This window comes from Microtus ochrogaster, chromosome 2, assembly GCF_000317375.1.
Source record: "Microtus ochrogaster isolate Prairie Vole_2 chromosome 2, MicOch1.0, whole genome shotgun sequence".
In the NCBI taxonomy this organism is placed as follows: Eukaryota; Metazoa; Chordata; class Mammalia; order Rodentia; family Cricetidae; genus Microtus; species Microtus ochrogaster.
Window position 1 is genome coordinate 16,043,033 of NC_022010.1, and position 20,723 is coordinate 16,063,755.

The 20,723-nt window shown below is 48.9% G+C and overlaps 1 protein-coding gene across 1 annotated transcript in view; it reads left to right on the forward strand.

The window, feature by feature from the left end:
• The window catches only part of Acad10 (acyl-CoA dehydrogenase family member 10), a 40,009-nt gene extending 21,417 nt beyond the window's left edge, over positions 1-18,592 (forward strand). Inside the window, exons 9-22 of the mRNA XM_005344469.2 lie at positions 897-1,078; positions 2,932-3,082; positions 5,448-5,593; positions 6,693-6,866; positions 7,670-8,070; positions 9,017-9,157; positions 9,639-9,776; positions 9,875-9,965; positions 12,681-12,839; positions 14,074-14,246; positions 16,103-16,246; positions 17,017-17,094; positions 17,452-17,644; positions 17,819-18,592. Coding sequence (XP_005344526.1) covers positions 897-1,078; positions 2,932-3,082; positions 5,448-5,593; positions 6,693-6,866; positions 7,670-8,070; positions 9,017-9,157; positions 9,639-9,776; positions 9,875-9,965; positions 12,681-12,839; positions 14,074-14,246; positions 16,103-16,246; positions 17,017-17,094; positions 17,452-17,622 — 2,149 coding nt within the window. The 3' untranslated portion in view covers positions 17,623-17,644; positions 17,819-18,592. The remainder of the gene's footprint in view (positions 1-896; positions 1,079-2,931; positions 3,083-5,447; positions 5,594-6,692; positions 6,867-7,669; positions 8,071-9,016; positions 9,158-9,638; positions 9,777-9,874; positions 9,966-12,680; positions 12,840-14,073; positions 14,247-16,102; positions 16,247-17,016; positions 17,095-17,451; positions 17,645-17,818) is intronic.
• The last annotated feature ends 2,131 nt before the right edge of the window (positions 18,593-20,723 follow it).

Here is a 20,723-nt window from a genome sequence, read left to right on the forward strand (position 1 = left end):
TGTGTGTGTGTGTGTGTGTGCGTGTGCGTGCGTGTGTGTGTCTGTCTGTCTTTGAGACAATTGTATCCAAGGATGATGTTGAATGGTTGATCTCTGCTTGGACCTCCTGAGTGCTAGGGTTACAGCATGCAGCACACAGCCTGTTTATGTGGTGCTGGGACAGGACCTCTGTGTATTTGTTCTCTTCGTTTTAAAACTGGATGAAAAAGAGAATAGGAACCACGTGTAACTCCAGTCCCAGGGAGTCCAGCCACCTCTTCTGGCAGGAGGATCTGGAGTTCAAAGACAACCAGTGCTATGCAGTGAGACCCTGTCTCAAAAGATCCAAATGAAAGATGAAAACATTTGTATAGGCTTCTCAGTAAGTCTCCTCGGGATACACAGCTTAGTCAAGGACAGAAGTGGTACTTAAAGCTGGTACTCCTCCTCTTTCAAACAATTTGGTCTTATATTTATCACATTAAAACTTCTTCAGTGGCGCTGGAGAGATATCTCAGAGGTTAGGAGTACTGACTGTTCTTCCAGAGGACCCGGCCTGGTTCAATTCCAGGCACCCACAGGGCAGCTTACAAATGTCTGTAACCCTCACACAGACATAGATGCAAGCAAAACACAAAGCACATAAAATATAAATAAATTAAAAATAAATTTGAAAAACTGAATTAAAAAAAAAACAAACTCTTCGGTGGTTTCTACACGTGGGCCAAAGAGAAGCAAGAGGATGCTGGCTATCTACACACCTGGGTGGGCATGGTGGGGAGAGGTGATGGGCACTCTCAGTTCTCTGCACCTAGAGGCAAAGGAGCTCTGCCCCCCTCCCAAATTCTCCTCACAGAAACTGAGGGGCTCCACGGCTGAGTCACTGAAATGCCCACTTCCATCTGTGTCCCTGCCAGCATCATCGGCACCCCCTTCTACTTGATGGAGTATTGCCCGGGCGTCATCTACAAAGATCCCTCCCTGCCAGGCTTGGAGCCCAGCCAGAGGCAAGCCGTATATGCTGCCATGAATCAAGTCCTGTGCAGAATTCACAGTGTGGACCTGCAGGCCACGGGCCTGGACAGCTTTGGGAAGCAAGGTGCGCAGGGGCAGCCCTTCCTCCACCGACAGTTCCTCTCACAAAGCGAAGCTTGCTGTTGGGGGCTCAGTGGTTGGGGTGCTGACATACAGCCCTGCCCACCTTCTAAACCCAGGCTAATCATAACTGGTTCTGCTTACCACTCATTTCATCCTTGGATAAGCCACATCATGGGCTTATTTCAGGGCTTAATTAAGGATTCTGTTCTCCTTGCCACTTTTTGTTACTAACTGTTTAATCCTTTCTTTCCAATGCTGATCATAGTATTTAAGATATACTTCCTCCTTCCAGCTCTTCCTTCTTTTATTACTTTTTTTTTTTTGAGATAGGGTTTGTCTGTAATTTTGGAGCCTATCCTGGAACTAGTTCTTATAGACCAAGCTGGCCTCGAACTCTCAGAGATCCACCTGCCTTTGCCTCCTGAGTCCTGGGATTAAAGGGGTGCACCACCATCGCCTGACCTTTTCTTACTTTTTAAAAAAAAATATTTTGTTTTATTTGAGCTGGGTTGTGGTGTTACAATTCTTTAATTCCAGCACTTGGGAGGCAGAGGCAGGCTGATCTCTGAATAGTCTAGTCTACAGAGCAAGTTCCAGAACAACCAGGGCTATAGATAAACTCAATCTTGAAAACCAAACAAATAGGGGCTGGAGAGATGGCTCAGAGGTTAAGAGCACTGCCTGCTCTTCCAAAGGTCCTGAGTTCAATTCCCAGCAACCACATGGTGGCTAACAACCATCTGTAATAGGGTCTGGTGCCCTCTTCCGGCATGCAGGCATACACACAGACAGAATATTATATACATAATAAATAAATAAATGAATGTTTAAAAAAAACCAAACAAATAAACAAATAAAATTTTATTTGAGAAGAGTCTAATTGTACCCCCTGGTTGGCCTTGAACTAGAAATGTAGTTAAGGGTGGCTTTGAACTCCTGATTTTCCTGCTTATACTTCCCAAGTGCTGGTATCACAGGGTATACCACCATACTTGGCCTCTTTTGAGGTGTGTAAGGTAGTTGGTTTTTTTTTTTTTTTTTTTTTTCTGGCTTTTCAAGATGTTTCTCTGTGTAGCCCTGGCTGTCCTTTAACTCACTCTGTAGACCAGGGTGGCCTCAAACTCACAGCGATCCTCCTGCCTCAGTCTTCTGAGTGCTGGGATTAAAAGCATTGCCACCACTGCCCAGCGTTGACCTCTTTAAAAAAAGGAAGAGAGAGAGACAGAGAGAGACAGACTTTTCTTCCTGTGTCAGGAGCCTCACTAAGTTGCCAAGTTGGCCTTGAACTTATCTGAAATATCTTCCCACCTCAATTTTATGTGCTTTAATATTATTTTATTTATTTATTTATTTATTTATTTATTTATTTATTTATTTGACTTTTTGAAACAGGTTTCTCTGCGTAACCCTGGATATTCACTCTGGGGACCAGGTTAGCCTCAAACTCAGAGATCCACCTGCCTCTGCATCCTGAGTGCTGGGATTAAAGGTGTGCGCCACCGTGCCTGGTGACCTGACTCCAGACCCATGCTCTTAACCTACCATTGTTAAACTTAACCAAGAAGGGATATTCCTTGCCTGTTTGAAAGCTCACAAGCCTTCAAAGAGGGTTAGGGGTTAGGCTTGAAGATTTGTTGTGGAGGGATAGTGCCTAGACCATGGTGAACCGGCTGAAGCAAAGTGACTTCCACGATGACAGGAGTTTCACATAGGACTTTCCCCTTCACAGGAACAAGTTCAGACACAGGGCATTGGCACAGAGCTGCTGACGTTCTCACGGCTCTGCTGAACTTATGTATCGAGCACTGAAGGCTGCTGGAACAGCATGTCATATCCTAACCCTCTTTCCCTCAGGGGACTATATTCTTCGCCAGGTGCAAACCTGGACCAAGCAGTACCGAGCAGCAGAAACCAGCAGCGTCCCAGCGATGGAGAGGCTTATCCAGTGGCTGCCACTGCACATTCCCAAGCAACAGAGAACCACAGTGGTGCATGGGGACTTCAGGTAGACACAACTCCAGGGGGCTGGGTAACCCATGCGGAAACGCATGGGCAAGGCCCATGCAGAGGAAGATTAAGCCTGTGGTCTTGGTCCGTATTACAGATGGGAATCATCCCTTTAGAGTGTGTGAGAGCAGGCGGGAAACAGCAGTGAAACAGCAGCGGTCTAAAGGCCTCTCAGCGGGGGCCAAGCCTGAAGAAATCACTGGAAAAGCTCCCCTGGTCTCAGCATGTGCTCCCCTTACAGTTAACACTTACCATCAAAGAGTTCCGCCTGCCCCTGTATGGAAGAGGGCACCTTGCAGGAGGCGGGAACAGAAACTGCTGGATTTGAGAGCTTAAAGCCAGTAAAGCAGACAAGCGAGACTGCCACAGCCATCAGTCCACCTTAGCACAGCCTGGCACCTCGAAGGAGTCTTGGCAAAGATGCCAGCCTGCTGTTGCTTGTAGCACACGATAAATCATGTGGTTCCATGGTGTGCTGGGGTTCTGCTTAGCAGATAAAATAGACCGGTTGACTCTACATGAGTCAACCTAAATAAGTCTGAAGGGAATCATACTGAGGAGAAAAGATACATATGCAAATTTACCAAGGATTGAGAGAATGCCACCTGTAGATTTTAAGTGTGCATAGCTAAGAGAGACAGAAAAGTGTGAAACAAATGTGAGCCACGTTCAAGGAAGGTGGGGAGTGAGGGTGGAGGCTATTAGCTGAACCTGAGGTGTTTGTGTGTTAGACATTCAAGAAAAAGCAGCCAAGGGCTGGAGAGATGGCTCAGAGGTTAAGAGAACTGACTGCTATCCCGGAAGTCCTGAGTTCAATTCTCAGCAACCACATGATGGCTCACACCCATCTGTAATGAAATCTGGTGCCCAGAACACTATATACATAATAAATAATTTTTTTTTCTTAAAAAAAAAATCAGCCTGGGACTGGAGAGATGGCTCAGAGGTTAAGAGCACTGACTGCTCTTCCAGAGGTCCTGAGTTCAATTCCCAGCAACCACATGATGGCTTACAGCCATCTATAATGAGACCTGGCGCCCCCTTCTGGCTTGCAGGCTCATGTGGAAGGAATACTATACACATAATATAATAAATAAATAAATATTTTTTTAAAAAAAGCAGCCAAACGGCAGGTGTGGCTTCTGTGAGGAAGCTGGCACGTGGGGTCATGTGCCATTCCCTGTATTGTTTTTTTTTAATTTTATTACTTCTTAAGGCTATTTATTTCTTTATTATGTATTCAGTGTTCTGCCTGCATGTATGCCTGCAGGCCATTACAGATGGTTATGAGCCACCATGTGGTTGCTGGGAATTGAACTCAGGACCTTTGGAAGAGCAGGCAAAGCTCTTAACCACTGAGTCATCTCTCCAGCCCCCATTCCCTGTATTGTTGAATGCTTGGTTTTTTGTTTTTTTGTTTTTTTTTTAAGATTTAGTTACTTTTGATGAAGTGTCTATGTGCACAGGTGAAGAACAGGTGCCCATGAAGGCCAGAAGGGATTAGATCCTGGAACTGGTTGTGAGCCAAACTTTACCAGGTGCTGGGACCCAACTCGGGTCCTTCTGCAAGAGCAATATGTGCTCATAAGCACTGAGCCCCCTCTCCAGTCCCTTCCATTTATTTTAAGTCAAGCCTGCATTAGTGTCCATCAAAAGGACTCAGAGGCCCCTGGAGAGTTTAAAAGGAGTGCAGTGTGGCTCGGAGGCCACTGGACAGACTGGAGCCACAGTGCCATTCCTAACCAGCTGGCTTACCTGGGCCAGCATGCGCTACTGTAACGACCGCATGGCAGACTTCACCAAGGCCTCTTCGCTGACACCTGGGACAGGACAGCACACTTCCAGCAGGGTGCCTCTCTGGCTGTGGCTGGGCTCCTCAGGCCCTTCTCTGTGGCTTTGTGGTTTCTTAGTATGGTGGCCCTTGGGTAACGGGATGTCCCTGTTAGCTCGAGTGTGCTAAAGAAGCTATGACCTTCACTGACCTCCACCACCTGGAAACCCTCAGCATCACTTCCTCCACTCCACTTGACATTTATTAGAGGCCAGGTGTTTCCTAGAGTGAAGAATTGGTGGCAAGTGTGTCAAAGAATCTGCAGGCTTGCTTTAGTGCCATTATGGGGAGGGAGTGAATCTAGAAGGGGTAACTGCAGAGAGGGCTCCTGGCCAGAGCAGTGGCCTTGGTAGGGGAGAACAATTAAATAAACATCCCTGCTGGTGCTGCTGACGGGCTGAGGCCAGCTGGTCGTGAGGACCCCGGAGCCCTAGAGGCTGGCCAAGGCTCAGCATACAGGCTGGTGGAGGGTGGGCCTGGGGCCACGGATGGAGTCTTCTCAGCTATCTCCATTCCTTCTGTGGCTCCTCAGGCTGGATAACCTAATATTCCATCCTGAAAAGGCAGAGGTGCTCGCTGTCCTGGACTGGGAACTTTCTACGTTAGGGGATCCCTTTGCGGATGTGGCCTACAGCTGCCTGCTTCACCACCTGCCGTCCAGCTTTCCCATTCTAAAAGGTAGGAGCCAGTTAAGTGGCAAGCACTGTGGCACGCACTGGCTGGAGTGGCGGTGACTGGGCTGGGCTTAAAAGTGAGGTGCAAGTAGTTCGAATAACTGTATCACTGGAGTGTGGGGTGGGAATGGGATGTATCTCCCTTCACCCATAGTGCATTTTTTTCTTTCTTTCCTTTCCATTTCTTTTTTAAGAAATGTTATTCTTTTTTTAAAAATATTTGTTTATTATGTATACAATATTCTTTCTGTGTGTCTGCCTGCAGGCCAGAAGAGGGCATCAAATCTCATTTCAGATGGTTGTGAGCCACCATGTGGTTGCTGGGAATTGAACTCAGGACCTTTGGAAGAGCAGGCAATGCTTTTAACCACTGAGCCATCTCTCCAGCCCCCTCATTTCTTCTTTTGTCCTGGGGGTTGAGTCTTGGTCCTTGTGCATGCTAGCTGACACTCTAGCACTGAGCTGTATCCCCAGCTTGCATTTGATTGTATGTCTGGATAGGTTCTTGCTGATATGCTCAGGCTCAACATACACCTTCCATTCTGTGTGTGTATCTATCTTTGTCTTTATTTCTGGGTTATCTGCTCTGAGACAGTCTCTCATGGCTGACAGTCCTTAAACTCTGTGTCACTGAGGCTGGCTTCAAACCCCTGCCAGCCCTACCTCCACTTCCCCGGTGCTGGGATTACAGGCACGTGTCATTGCACCCGGTCTGTTCTCGAAACAGTGCTTTGATTCAGTGACTAAGTGACCAAAACCAATGACCATATAATTTTATAATTTCATTTTTCCACTTAGTTGTATATCCCCTCCTCTAGGACTGTTTGTCATCAAATGTCTGGTTTAAGATGGCATCTCTCTGAGAGTTGTGGGCCGGGAGTAATCAGAAGCTGCATTCCTTTGTTTACTGTTAATGTGGTCTGAAACCTTGAGAGAAAAATCTGTAAAATGGGAGCTTCATGCTCGCCTCAGGTCATCGGCTAGCACAAGGAGCCACACAGCTGTAATAGCGGTTCAGGAGCATAGTGGCTTTCAGAATACATGTTTGCTAGTGGTAGGGGAGTATAGGTGCCAACCACTTAAGACAGTGTCTCTTATCTCAGGGTTCAGGGACATGGATGTGACACAGCTGGGCATTCCAACGATGGAGGAGTACTTCCGGATGTACTGTCTTCAAATGGGCATCCCACCCATCGATAACTCTAACTTCTACATGGCTTTCTCATTTTTCCGTGTGGCTGCAATACTACAGGGAGTCTATAAGCGGTCACTCACAGGTAAGTGTTGGCCAGCCTGAGGGTCACAGAGGCTCTGAGGAGTCAGGTTTAGCCAGAATGATGTAAGGCTTAATTTTCTAAACCATCATAAAAATGTGTATGTATATAGGCAGAAGTGGGGACACACACTTGTAAGGTGTAGGAGGACAGAGACCTCAAGATCATCCTTAGCTACATGTTGGGGGCTCCAAGAAGCCCTGTCTGAAAGTTTAGAAAATAAAAAAGCAAAGGAAAATGCCGGTATGCTCTGTGATCACTCTGAGGGAATGGTGCCTAGACTGGCCATGGCCTTTTCTCAGAAGGGCTACTCTAGGATCTTGTAGGACTTCTTACTGGTCTCAGGTGCTGCACAAGTGACCTGAGGGTGTCACTAAATTTGCTTCTTGTTCTTTTTGTTTCTTTTTGTTTGTTTTTGGGACAGGCATCCTGACTGTCCTGGCTCTGGTTGTGGTTGTGTTGCAGCCTGACCTTGAACTCAGAGATTCACCTGCCTCTGACTCCTAAGTGCTGGGATAAAGGTCTGTGCTATCAAAGCTTAGTTTCTCTGGGAAAAGGAATGGCAAACAGCAGGGGACATCTGACCTCTGATTTCTAGTACTCAGGGAGCTTACCCTCCTCTCCAAACTCGGTTTCCTTGTCCTCCAAGTTCAGATTCAGACAGTACTGCTCGGGAGCGCAGGGCCCAGGCCCCAGTATGGACGGAACAGGTGCTCAGCCAGTGACAGTGGCTGCCCTCTGAATATCGGCTCACATCACTGGGAAGGCTGGTTAGGGGTCACCAGTTCTCCTTCCATTTTGCATAGGACAGGCAAGCTCAGCAATAGCCAAACAAAGCGGGAAGTTCCCTGAGTTCATGGCTGAGCTGGCATGGGACTTCGCCATCAAAGAAGGCTTCCGGGTTTTCAAGGAGATGCCAGACTCCAAACCACTAGTGAGATCCTACCACGCATGGGCTGGGTCACGGCTCCAGAGAACTCCAGCAGGTGTGAGGAGTTCCAGCACTGTAGCAGCTGCTGCCCCTTCTCAGGAGACAAAGGGAGGCCTGATCATCTCTCCAGAGGGCCTCTCTCCTCGGGTCAGAAAGTTGTATGACCGACTGTTGCAGTTTATGAAAGAGAATGTGTACCCCCTGGAGCCGGAGCTGCAGAGACACCAGGCCTCAGCCGACAGGTGGAGCCCTTCCCCGCTGATAGAAGACCTCAAGGTAAGCAAGCTTGTCAACATGGCTGACCCTCTCCAGTGAGGAAAGAAGCAGGGAGACTGAGCGGCATGGCCTTGCTTTCCCGTCCCTAAAAGAGACAGCTGCTGATTAATCAGGTCTTATTCTGTCAAGGCCAAGTATCTGTGGGGAGAAGGGAGAATGCAAGCCAAGCAAAGTGCTTCTCCTGTGATCCCAGCACTAGGGAATTGGAGTCAGGAGGATGCAAAGTTCAGGCCACCTTCAACTAGTTGAGACCCTGTCACAAAATCGAGTAATATAGTCTGTGGTGTAGAGAGACTTAGGTCAGGTGGCATCTGTCACACAGATTTGAGAAGCAAGGCACAAGGTCACAAAGTCTCTTGCTAGGGACCATATCAGAATCCGGGAGCTGAGCGACTGTGGTGCCAGTGCTAACCCCGCTTTAGCTGCTGCAGTGTCTCTGACTTGTCATTGCTTTGGGCATATGCTGTATCTCTGACTGCGCCTTCTTCTCCCCTTTCTGTTCCACTGGAGAAGGTAAGACGTGGTCACGGCTGGAGAGATGGCTCAGACCTTAAGAGAGCATACTGCTACTGCAGAGGACCCACATCAGGTGGCTCACACCACCTGTAACTCCAGCTCCAGTGGTTCCAACACCACACCTCTAGCCTCCACGGGCCTCTGCATTCACATGCATGCAACATACATCCTTACATTGTTTTGTTTTGCTTTGCTGTGTTTTGTTGAGATAGGGTCTCTCTCTATGCATCTGTGACTGGCCTGGAATTCAACACATGCACCAGTTTGAGACCATCTCGAACTCAAGAGATCTACATGCCTCTGCCTCCCAAGTGCTGGGGTTAAGGATGGGTGCTACCACTCCCTGCTCAGCTTTTTTTTTTTTAAATAAATACTGTTTTGTTTTAAAGATAAGATTCAATGATTATGGCTCTCCTTTTTCCCCTGCCAGGAGAAAGCCAAGGCTGAGGGGCTCTGGAACCTTTTCCTACCCTTGGAGACAGATCCTGAGAAAAAATATGGAGCAGGGCTGACTAACGTGGAGTATGCACATCTGTGTGAAGTCATGGGCATGTCCCTGTATGCTCCCGAGGTACAATCTCCAGTTCCCTCAGTGTGTGAGAACATGTCCCCACCTGGCCTGAGTGGAAAGTCAGATCTAGGGGTACCATATGACTTGAACAGCACCTGGCCTGTGTGGAAAGTCAGATCTAGGGGTACCATATGACTTGAACAGCACATGGCCTGTGTGGACAGTTAGATCTAGGGGTACCATATGACTTGAACAGCACATGGGAAAGGAAGGCAAGTAGCAATCAGCCCAGCAGGGGAACCCACCCAGGGATGTGGACCGTGGGGGCTTCCAGCCCCTGGCCCAGTTTTCTCTACTTCAAACAACTGATCCAAGGGGGTTTCAGGGCATTTGAGATTGACTTCAGGTGTGTGTGAGCCTTCTCTAGGGGAGAGAAAGGGCCTTCATGAGTTGTGAGTGGGTCTATGGAAGGAGTCCAGCCCGGCCTCTCCCAGGGGTTGAAGATGTTGGGGGCACTGACTGACATGTTTCTTCTCTTCAGATATTTAATTGCTCTGCTCCGGATACGGGGAACATGGAGCTCCTGGTGCGGTATGGCACTGAGGAACAGAAGGCCCGGTGGCTGGTGCCCCTGCTGGAGGGCAGGATCCGCTCCTGCTTTGCCATGACGGAGCCCAAGGTACTGTCTTCATATGTCCCCTTTGGCGGGGCCCCTGGTCTCTGCTCCTGAGGAATGAAGGTCCATAGGGACTCTAACCAGAATGTGCTCCTGTGCAGGTGGCCTCCTCAGATGCCTCAAATATTGAGGCTTCCATCAGAGAGGAAGATGGCTCCTATGTCATAAATGGTCACAAGTGGTGGATCACAGGTACTTGGCTTGAAAATAGTTTTCAGTTTTTCAGTCTGTGCAGATGAGCAGGGTAAGATGTGTTGTGAGCCCTCTAGGTGGCACCAGATGAGCACACCTGTGGCTATATGCCCCTGCAGGCAGCTCTGCCACGCCCTGCCAGCCTCTTTCACCTGGGAGTCTTCCTGGTGGCTTCCCTTTGCTATGAGGTCATAGGTGTTGTTTCTCAGAGGCTTCCAAGTGCCTCTCTGTCCCTCAGCTCACAGAGCTGATGACCCCATCCATCCCATTTCACAGGAGGAAACTAGGACTCGGGGAGACCAGTCATTTACCCAAGGCTGCAGCAGCTGGCAGGTAGCAAACAGGCTTCAGAATTTGCTAGATTCCAAGACCTGTGTCCAGAGCTGTCCTTCCTAGTATTAATGGGGACAGCAGGGCAGGCTGTGGGGAGGAAGCAGCAGTTGTAGATTTTTTTTTTGTCTGTCAATGAGAAATTTACATGTGAGAGAGACAGAGACAGACAGAACAGGGGTGTGGGGTGTCAGGGAGAGAAGGTATCATCATGTAGTCTGTGCTGACCTCAGACTTGCTATGTAGCTGAATCTGGCCATGAACTCCCCATCCTCAGGCCCCTACCTTCCAAGTGTTTGGTTACAGATTTGAGCCACCACACCTGATTCAAATTTATGTATTTTTCAAAAATCCATATACCTGTCAGATGTGGGGTTGCACAAACTGTAATCCCCGGGTTTTTGATGTGGAGGCAGAGGATGATACAAATGTGGGGGTGTCATGCTTGGTCATGTATGAGTTCAAGGCCAGCCTGGGCTACATGAGATACTGTCTTAAAAAACAAAATTAAACTACAACAAATCCAAATGCTGCACTGTCCAGAAAATTTCAACAGGTTTCTGTGTAATTCTTTTGCTCATTTCTTGAGATAGGGACTCTATGTAGATCTGGCTGTCCTGGAACTCCTGACATAGATGAAGCTGGCCTTGAACTCCTCGTCTCCCAAGTGCTGGAGTTAAAGGCGTGGGCCCCTACACCAACTTAATTGTGATTCGTAGGAAGTGACCCACAGAGATGGGGGTTTAGAGCACTTGTTATTGCAGAGAACGTGGGTCAGTTACCAGCACCCACACTGTGGCTCACAGTGGTTTGTAACTCCAGTTCCAAGTGCTCTGACTTCCTCTGGGATAGGCGTGCCTGTGGTGCACATTCATACAGTTAGGCAAAACGCACATGTAAAATAACTGTTTTGAATTTTATTATAATTGTTACAAAGTGAACTCTTGACACTTGTTCCCTGCGACATTCAATTTTCTCTATATCCGCACATTTGTAACTCATGGAAGCTCTGTCAGCACTCATCCTGTCCTCTGCTCAACCTCTCGTAGGGACCATGTGCTAAGATCTAATGTTCAGAGCACCTATGACAAGAAGAAGGGATGGGAGGAGAGGGGACAGAGAAGAAGGGGAGCAGTGAGAATGAATGAAGTGTTTCCTGCACAGTAGATTTTGTTTTATTCCGTGCTCTGGCCAAATGTTCCGTCTGAGCCTCCTCTCTTGTCCCTCCCTCCATTGTGTGGGTTCTGAAGCAGTCACTCAGTTTATACAGTGTGCTAGCGGGGTGTCTTTGGCGTGTTTGTCACACTTTGACATGAAGCGCAAACAGCAGGTATTCTCAACAAGGACAGCCAGTCTCCCACGCCTCCCAGAAAGCACAACAGCAGCCCGCTGGAAGCACAGATCTGTCTTGGAGTCTTAAGACTCCAAGTCCTGCAGCAGGCACCAGTGTGGAAGCTTGACAACCGGCAGTTCAGTTGTCTTCTGGGTGTTTCCAGGAGTGCCACTGTCCTGGGCCTAACAACCACCAGGGTTCACTAGAGGGTGGGAGCATAGACCCCCAGGCCTGAGCGTTGTATTGGGGTCAGGACCACTCCCACAGAGTATTATTTAAATGAACTCCGAAAAGAGGAACACGTGGTCTCTTTTTCTTCCTCTCAGTTCCCCCTGGGGCCACCCAAGAGTGCAGGAATCCCTTTAAACCTGGATTTTCTTAATTTGGCTTGTTTTGATTTGGCTTGATTGGGAATTTTGCATCAGCAGAGAGCTTGTGTTAGGTAATATTCCTAACAATGTGCTTTCTTCAAAGTCTTTTGCAGCCAGTTCTCTTTGTTGCTTCACTGTGGTTAAACTTGTGAGCTGTTTTGTACATCCATAATAGACATCTCATCACATAACACATTTCCTCAGCTGGACCTCAGCAGGCTAGGGAAGATGCTTATAGCAGCCACCTTGGGTTTTGTTTCTATTTCTTCAAGTCTAACATGATGGTTTTTAATTATTTTTATGGGACTGAAGAGAGGACTGAAGTAGTTATGGTCACTAGCTACTCTTGCAAGAGAACCAGGACTTGATTACCAGCACCCACATGGTGACTCACAACTGTCTACGACTCTAGTTCTAAGAGATCTGACCCCCTCTTCTGGCGTCTTTGGGCACTGCAGTCACAACATGCAAACAAAACGTACATACAGTTAAAACATTGTTCCTATGGTGCTGGGTCCCAGGCTCAGTGCAATAAGTTCTGTCTGGCCTGGAGCCTGCACGGGCGCTTCTCCAATCCTGTGTATTTATCAGTGTCCTAGGTTTGCTTTAGGGCTTCCTGTGGTTAAATGCTCACTGGCCTTGGCATGCACTGACAGAATGCTCTCTCTTCTCTCCTGGCAGGCATCCTGGATCCACGCTGCAAACTCTGTGTGTTTATGGGAAAAACAGACCCGCAGGCCCCGAGGCATCAGCAGCAGTCCATAATCTTGGTTCCCATGGACACTCCAGGAATCAATATCATCCGGCCTTTGTCAGTGTATGGGTTGGAGGATCCCCCAGGTAAGACCTCCCGGGGTCAGTCACCCTGAGTGTGGCTCTAGTACATGGGCAACAGTTTTGGGGAGTGCTTGTTCTGTTCAGAATTTTCCTCATGCCAAGGATCTGATAGCATCGGTAAGACGCGGCCCAGCCCTTTATTTCCTAAGGAGCTGGAACTGCTCGGCAGACTGCCTGTGGGTGTTTATGCTTGCCTTTCCTCTTCTAATCTCAGAAGATGATGAGGTCCAGCAGAGGCGCCAGGGCAGCAGTTCAGTTCACAGCCCCAGTTGAGCCCCTGTGTGAGGAGAGAGCCTTCCCTGCTGACAGCATTCACACCCTTACTTCTGCATCACATAGAGGTTCTGGCCTGCATCGTATTTTAACCACAGGGCCTGAAAGATGGCTCAGTGGGTACTTCCACCAAGCCTGATGACCTGAGTTCAGCCCTTGTCAGCCACGTGGTAAAAGGAGACATCTGACTCTGGTATTTGTCCTAAAGGTGTAAATAACTGTGGCCGGGGAGGTGCCTCAGTAGGGAAAGAGTCTTGCTGCCAAGCCTGACAAGGTGCGTTCAATCCCCAGGACCTGCATGGTAGAAGAGACCTGACTCCTGAACATTGTTTTCTGACCTCCAGATTCACTGTGCCTATGTGCAGACATATGCACACACTCAGCAGTAAATTTGATATACAAAACTTATTAAGAAAATGGCAGAAGCTGGGCAGTGGTTTAATCCCTGCTCTCTGGAGTCAGAGGCAGGCAAATATCTGTGTTTAAGGCCAGCCTGGTCTACACAGTGAGTTCTAGGACAGCTATGGCTATGCAGAGAAACTCTGTCTTGAAAAACATAAGGAGCTGGGCAGTGGTAGTGTACACCTTTAATACCAGTATTCGGGAGGCAGAGCAGAGGCAAACAGATCTCTGAGTTCGAGGCCAGTCCGGTCTACAGAGCGAGTTCCAGGACAGGCTCCAAAGCTACACAGAGAAACCCTGTCTCAAAAAAGCCCCCCCCACACACACACTAAAAAAAAAAGAAAAGAAAAGAAAGAAAAAGAAGAAAACCCATAAGGAATGGCAGAATAACTTGTTTTTTATTTTTTTGTTTTTTTCTGAAAACAATTCTCTTCCCTTATTTCTGGGTCCTCTGACCCCTTCTTATCTGTGACACAGTTAGAAGGCTAAGGTCTGGGAACACGTAGCCCTAACTGAAGAGAGGAATAAACACACCCAAGAAAAATGTATTTTCATCTTTCAGGGGGCCATGGTGAAGTACGGTTCAAGGATGTGCGTGTGCCAAAAGAGAACATAGTCCTGGGCCCTGGTCGAGGCTTTGAGATCGCACAGGGCAGGCTGGGGCCTGGCCGGATTCATCACTGCATGAGGCTGATCGGGTATTCAGAGAGGGCCCTGTCACTCATGAAGACACGCGTGAGTTCCCTAGTGCCCACACTGAACAGCCACTGTTGCTGTCTGGGAACTTCAAACACTGGTGCCCTTCTGAAAACAGACCTCACAGAGTGATATTCACGTCCAGAATCTGTGGTCTCTACTTTGGCCACAGCTGACTTCCAGAGTGGAGTGGCCACCTCTTTGTCCAAGTGGCCAGAAGGAAAGGCCAGGCAGGCTTTCTGGTAGATGAGGGTGAGGTTCCAATGCCCACAGGATATGAGTAGCCAAGAGCTATCCATGCTTCCAGCACATTGTTAAAACTCAGACCCCGGGGAGATCCTGAGTTGTCTGTCTCTGTGCCCTGGGGTCACAGCACCTGGCCCGGTGCATATCACCCTCCTTGTCCAGTGTGGTCAGAATATAGAATCTGAAGCGAGCATGGTATCTTATTCCAGCACTCAGAAAACTAAGGCAGAAGGATTGTTGCAACTTCCAGAGTCACCTAGATTCCATAACAGGACACTGTCTCAAACAATGAAAGTCATTTGCTGTGGGCCCCTTAACAGCTGGAGGCCTGCATAGTATAGGGGTCTCTGTGACTATTAGGGCAGCAGAGTCAAGAAAGCAGTTCAGTTCAGCCTGACTTCAGGAGTCTGACCCCCAAATGGTTTACTTTAGGTATCTTGAAGCACAGCATAATTTGGTACAAACTTATTCTGGTGATGATAAATGCAATCCTGTGTACACAGAAAAGCATACATAAATCTCTGAGGAACAAAGTAAACTAAATAGAGATGGGGAGAGACTACACTGAAACTCTGTAAAGTCCCATGACAAGCTTATAATCAGGGTCTGGGGTAGATTCTGTCAGGATGAGGTTCTGGTTTGGTCTCCAGCCACAAAGATGGCACAAAGGTTACCAGACTTTTTGCCACATCCTCTCTCACAGCCCAGGTTTACATACAGCCCATGCTGGCCTGGATCTCTCCATGTACCCAAGGATGACCACACCATGCCTGGGTGGAAAGTAGCTTCTTAGGATAGAAGCTACTTTTTAAACATATAATCTAGAGCCGGGCGGTGGTGGCACATGCCTTTAGTCCCAGCACTTGGGAGGCAGAGGCAGGCGGATCTCTGTGAGTTCAAGGCCGGCTTGGTCTACAAGAGGTAGTTCCAGGACAGGCTCCAAAGCTACAGAGAAACCCTGTCTCAAAAAAACAAAACAAAAAACAAAAACATACCATTTAGGGATACTCACAATGCCCCTAAGTTGTATGTTTTAAAAGCAGACTGGAAGGGAAAAGTGTCATGGCATATACCTTGAATCCCAGCTCTCTGTAGAGAGAGACAGCAGATCTCTGTGAGTTCAAGGCCAGTATAGTCTACGTAGCAAGTTCCAGGACACCAGGGACTACCTGGAGAGACCTGTCTCAAATGAACCAATAGAAAGAGGCTACACAACACTGTGTGGACTATGACTGTTTTTTTTTTTTAATGTGGGGAGTGAGTTGGCCCAGCAAGTAAAGGTATCTGCTGTCAATAATGTTGCTAACCTAAGTTTGGTCCTTGGGGTCTCTGGTACCATCTGATGACACTCTTAGCTTTTGGGTTGGTGGGAGGGAGAGTGCTTCACATTCCAACAGGATTAGTCACAGGTGGTAATTAACACTGCAGTGGGCAATAAGATGCTGGCTCTGGACCGGCAGCACTGCAAGCTCTCCGGGGTCACTGTAGCTGCAGTCGGTCCACCAGCCTTTGAGGGTGTTCTGTATAGGTGTGGCATCTGTGATGAGCATTATTTGCCTGTATACAGACGCTGCCGCCAGCCAGCTCCCGCTTCTGCTCTCCCCTCCTGTGTGCCCAGCTCCTCAGCCTCATCTCCCTGGTATCTGTAGGTGATGTCCCGCACCGCCTTCGGGAAGCCCCTTGTGGAGCATGGCACCATCCTGGCAGACATTGCCCGGTCACGTGTGGACATCGAGCAGGCACGGCTGCTGGTGCTGAAAGCTGCGCACCTCATGGATGTGGCAGGAAACAAGGTGGGAGGCCTCCCAGGTCAGAGGTCACCCTGGGGTGACACCGCAGTGGGCCTTCTCTTCTTGCTTAGCTCTTGGATGCTGATGACTGCTACTGTTCTCTGGAACTCTGGCCGTCTATCCACTCCAGAAAGGGCCAGGAACAGGCAACTTCCATTTACTAACTGGGAACCTTCCTGATTTGAGAAAGGGAAGTCTGGTGGCCCCTGTACTCCTACAGCATTTTGGTGGGGGAGGTGGATGACGGAGGAGAGAGCTGGGGGACAAGGGACCCCACAGGCCTAGTCCAAATACAGCGTTAGCCAACACAGGGCCTTGTTCCCAGAACAACACGACCCATTGCCGGTAGTGGCTGGGCATGGTTCATGCTGACTGCTGTGTTATCTGGCCTTCTAAGCAGGGACCTTACACCCAGCCAAGAGCTCCAGTGATGGGGTTGTGTCAGGAGCACAGTTCCTGACTCTTTGATGCTCTAGTGGCCAACCCCAAGGTTGCCTGGAGCTGGACCTGGGACACAGCTGTTTGTGTAGGTGGCGTTTGGAGTCAAACCCAGTGCCTTGCAACTGCCAAGAGAAGTGCAGGGCAGTGCTGTCCATAGCCAGTAGCTCAGACCGCTGGATCTGGCTGTGGTCCAGAATGTAGCAGCAGCCATTCCCCTTTACCCTAGTCACACTCGCTTGCAGAACCCAACTCTGTCCACCCTGACAGCTTGACTTTGTGTTGCCCTCCCAGCACCTGGCCCTCTGTTCTTCTAACTCTACCTTCTCCTGCAGGCTGCAGCTTTAGAGATTGCCATGATCAAAATGGTAGCCCCATCCATGGCCTATCAAGTCATTGACCGTGCTATTCAGGTGAGCCACCCTGGACTTCCTCCCTCTATACCTGCGCTTTACCCTTCAAACGAAGTCCAAGACAGTGGGTGTTAGCTTGTAAATAGCTGGCAGCCTTGGGCTCCTCTGCTGCTGCTCACACCCAATGTCCCGACTCTGCAGGGTTCCTCCTTCCACATCCTGACACCTGGTCCCACACAGAACTTTCTAGGTAGCAGAAGCAACCTTCTTGGTGACTCAGACATCCAGAGGGTGGCAGTGTCCCCATGAGAGGTCTGAACTCACAGGTGTCACAGGGCATCCCCAGGTGTTCTGAGCAGGATGTCACTTTTAGAGCTCACCCAGGCCTTCTCCTCCTCCCTGCCATGTGTCCGGCAGGCCTTTGGAGCAGCAGGCCTGAGCAGCGACTACCCTCTGGCTCCTTTCTTGGCCTGGGCCCGAGCCCTGCGCTTTGCTGATGGCCCAGATGAGGTCCACCGGCTGACCGTGGCGAAGATGGAACTGAGGAGTCACAGCAGGCTGCAGGAGCCAGCAGCGCCCAGAATGTAGGTTCTGTCCTTGGGAAGGCCAGGTATGTGTGCTTCTTCTATCGTGTCCAGCACCTCAGTATGGGGCAGTCGTGCTGGCTACCATTTCTGGATAGCCTTGAGTTTGTGTTTTAAGCATGGAGGAAGAACATTGGGGTCCAGGCTTGGGGAGCTGGTCTTGTGTTCCTCAGAGTTGACCTCATGGTCCCCTTTTCCAGGCTGTAGGAATCTGGACACCTGTGTGCTCTGTTCTCTCCAGAGGCGATGGGGTTCCTTCTCAGGGTGTCTAGGAAGGCAGACAGCATGAACCGCAGCAGACGCGCCCTGCAACTGGAATGAAACCATTCTGTGACAGCTAGAGTGCCCGCATCAGGTGCCTTATTACAAAAGGGCTTTGGGGACACAAAGAGTCTGTGTACTTCCTGTGTCACATGACAGACATGGGAATAAAAGCTCCCACAGCCCTGGGACTCAGGTGTCGGTGGCTTCCTCACAGCTATGCTGCTTCCCCTGCACTGGCCCCATATGCTGGGGCCCTGTGGGACATGGATGCCATCGCTCCTGATTCTCCCCATGTTTTCTTCACATCCCCTCATTATAGGCCCATATCTCTATATGGTGTAGCAGCCAGGCATAAAAGCCATAGGCCTGGTCTGAGGTGCTCACGTAGCTCTGCAGACAAGCTGTCTCTGTGTAACAATAGCAAGGCTGTACAGTTCCTTTCTTCTTTTGTTAGCAATGTAGATCTCCTGAGGAGAGGTGTTGGCTGAAACTGGTCAGGATGTTTGGTGCTTATTTCTTGGTAATTTGGAGGATGTCTTATAGAGATGCTAATTCATGGCCTATGTGACAGCTAGCATACAGGTAGATGCGGATGAGACAGAAGGCCATTCACCTGGTTACCTAGGAGATGAATCTAATGTGTTTTCCCTCTCAATTTATGTGATGATATATAAGCTGTTTGGAGAATAAACTAGATCTTGCCCTTCCATGATGACCGTGTAAGTTGTGTCTGATTATTCCTCGCGACTCTGTACCAGTCCAGTTAGGGAAGATAATTATCTGTGTTGGACCCACACGGGCTCCAACACCTCACTACTAGTTACCCTACTCCAGAAAACTTCACCAGAGGAACCATGCCATCTGAGTGAGATCCCCATAACTGCCACACTCTGCTGCCTGTCAGCAGTCCTGTTGCAGCACGGGGGAAGACAAAAACAGAAGCCCCATGAGACCAGAAAAGAAGCAGCTATTTTAGGAAGACTTGGCATTAAGATGCAGCACAGCCCATCTGCAGGCAACAAGTTTGGCCAGCACCATCACATGCTGTACTGTAAACCTGACCTCAGGGTACCTGCTTCCCCCATGGACCTGATGCACAGCCTGGCCATGCACTGCCAAGTGCACAGTCACAACAGGCTCCTGAATGGCTTTCTCAGGTGTGCTGGTCCGCACATGAGCTGGGGACACAGGTGCCACCACATCTGAGGAACAGTTACTGAAGGAAGATGGATGACATGCCCACTGTTCAATGTTAGCATAGTGCCAGCACACTGGTAGATTCCGCAGCCTGAGCCCCACTTCTGTTTCATGCCAGAAATAGAGGGGTTTGTAAGGAAGTATCATGACATGGCATATCATGGGCCCTAAGAGTGTCTCTCGTGACTTCTGAGATTAACCTTGCTCTACTGCCATGCTAAGGCATGACCCCACATCTCTCTCAGATTCGCTGCTTCAAGGCCTGGATACACCCACATGTGCAAGCATATAGTCTTTAAAAAATTGTTTTTAAATATTTATATGTATACAGTGTTTAGCCTGCATATATTCCTGAAGGACAGAAGAGGGCACCAGATCTCATTATAGGTGGTTGTGAGCCACCATATGGTTGTTGGGAACTGAACTCAGGTCATATGGTCTTAACCACTGAGCTATCTGCATAAATCCCAATGTGGGTTTATAAAAGACCCTGCCAGGGCTGGGAAGAAAGCAGGGCTGGGAAAGAGCTGACTGCACAAGAATAAGCTCCCGAGTTTGTGTTCCAAAGCCCACATGGAAAGCTGAGTGTGTGGTGTATACTTGTGATCTCTGGGAGGGCAGTGACAGGAGGATCCCTGTGACTCACTGACCAACCAGTTCTGCCGCCTTGGTTAGTTCTAGGCCCTGTCTCAAAAATCTAGGTGGTCAGGTTCTGAAGAATTACACTAGACGTTGTCCTTGGCCTCCACACACATGTGGACACATGCACCTGCACATATGAAACACACACACTCAGAGTAAATGACTCTTTTAAGATTTATTTTTATGTACACAGAGTTCTGCTTGCAGGCCAGAAGAGGGCACTGGATCTCATTACAGCAGGTTGTGAGCCACCATGTCGTTGCTGGGAATTGAACTCAGGACCTCTGGAAGAGCAACCAGTGCTCTTAACTGCGGAGCCACCTCTCCTGCCCCTGTAAACGACACCTTCACTTTTCAAAGTTGTTGAGGTTTGAATTAAGGTTATGTTAGTACATAATGGATCTGTCACTTGGGCATGGCAACATGTGATGTTGATATTTCTCAAGAAAGACATCGGAATGCCAACAAGTGGAAAAGGAAAAAAGAACACAGGAATGTGTGCCACTTACCTCAATTTCTAGGAAATAGAGTACATGATGCTCCCACTCCCAAGAGTGTTTTCTGAAGACAAACACTGCTGTGCTTTATATAACCCTGACATGGTACCTGTGAAGAGCTCTTCTCTGCTGAACTGTAAACACCAACTACTAACAATGGAGCTGCAACAACCAAAGTGGCCTGGCCTCAACTTGCACCCACGAGCTGAGGCTACCCAGAGTCCCCTGCTTTCCCACCTTCAGTTCTTGCTGCATTTGTCAGGAGAGGCGACTTGGAGAAACTCTCACAAAAGTTCACCTCCGTTCGAGCCGAAGTTCCCTAAAATCCATGGAATCCAGTGGAGTCTCCCGCAAGAGTAATAGAGACAAAATAAAAAGGAGTAGGCGACATGGTTTTAGACGGCACGGGGAAGATTCCAGGATCACCTGGCGTGGCCTTCCCAGCCTTCCTCACCTGTCTTCAGCTGGCTGCTCAGGCCCACGTGGGCTTGGTTTGGTGGTGATC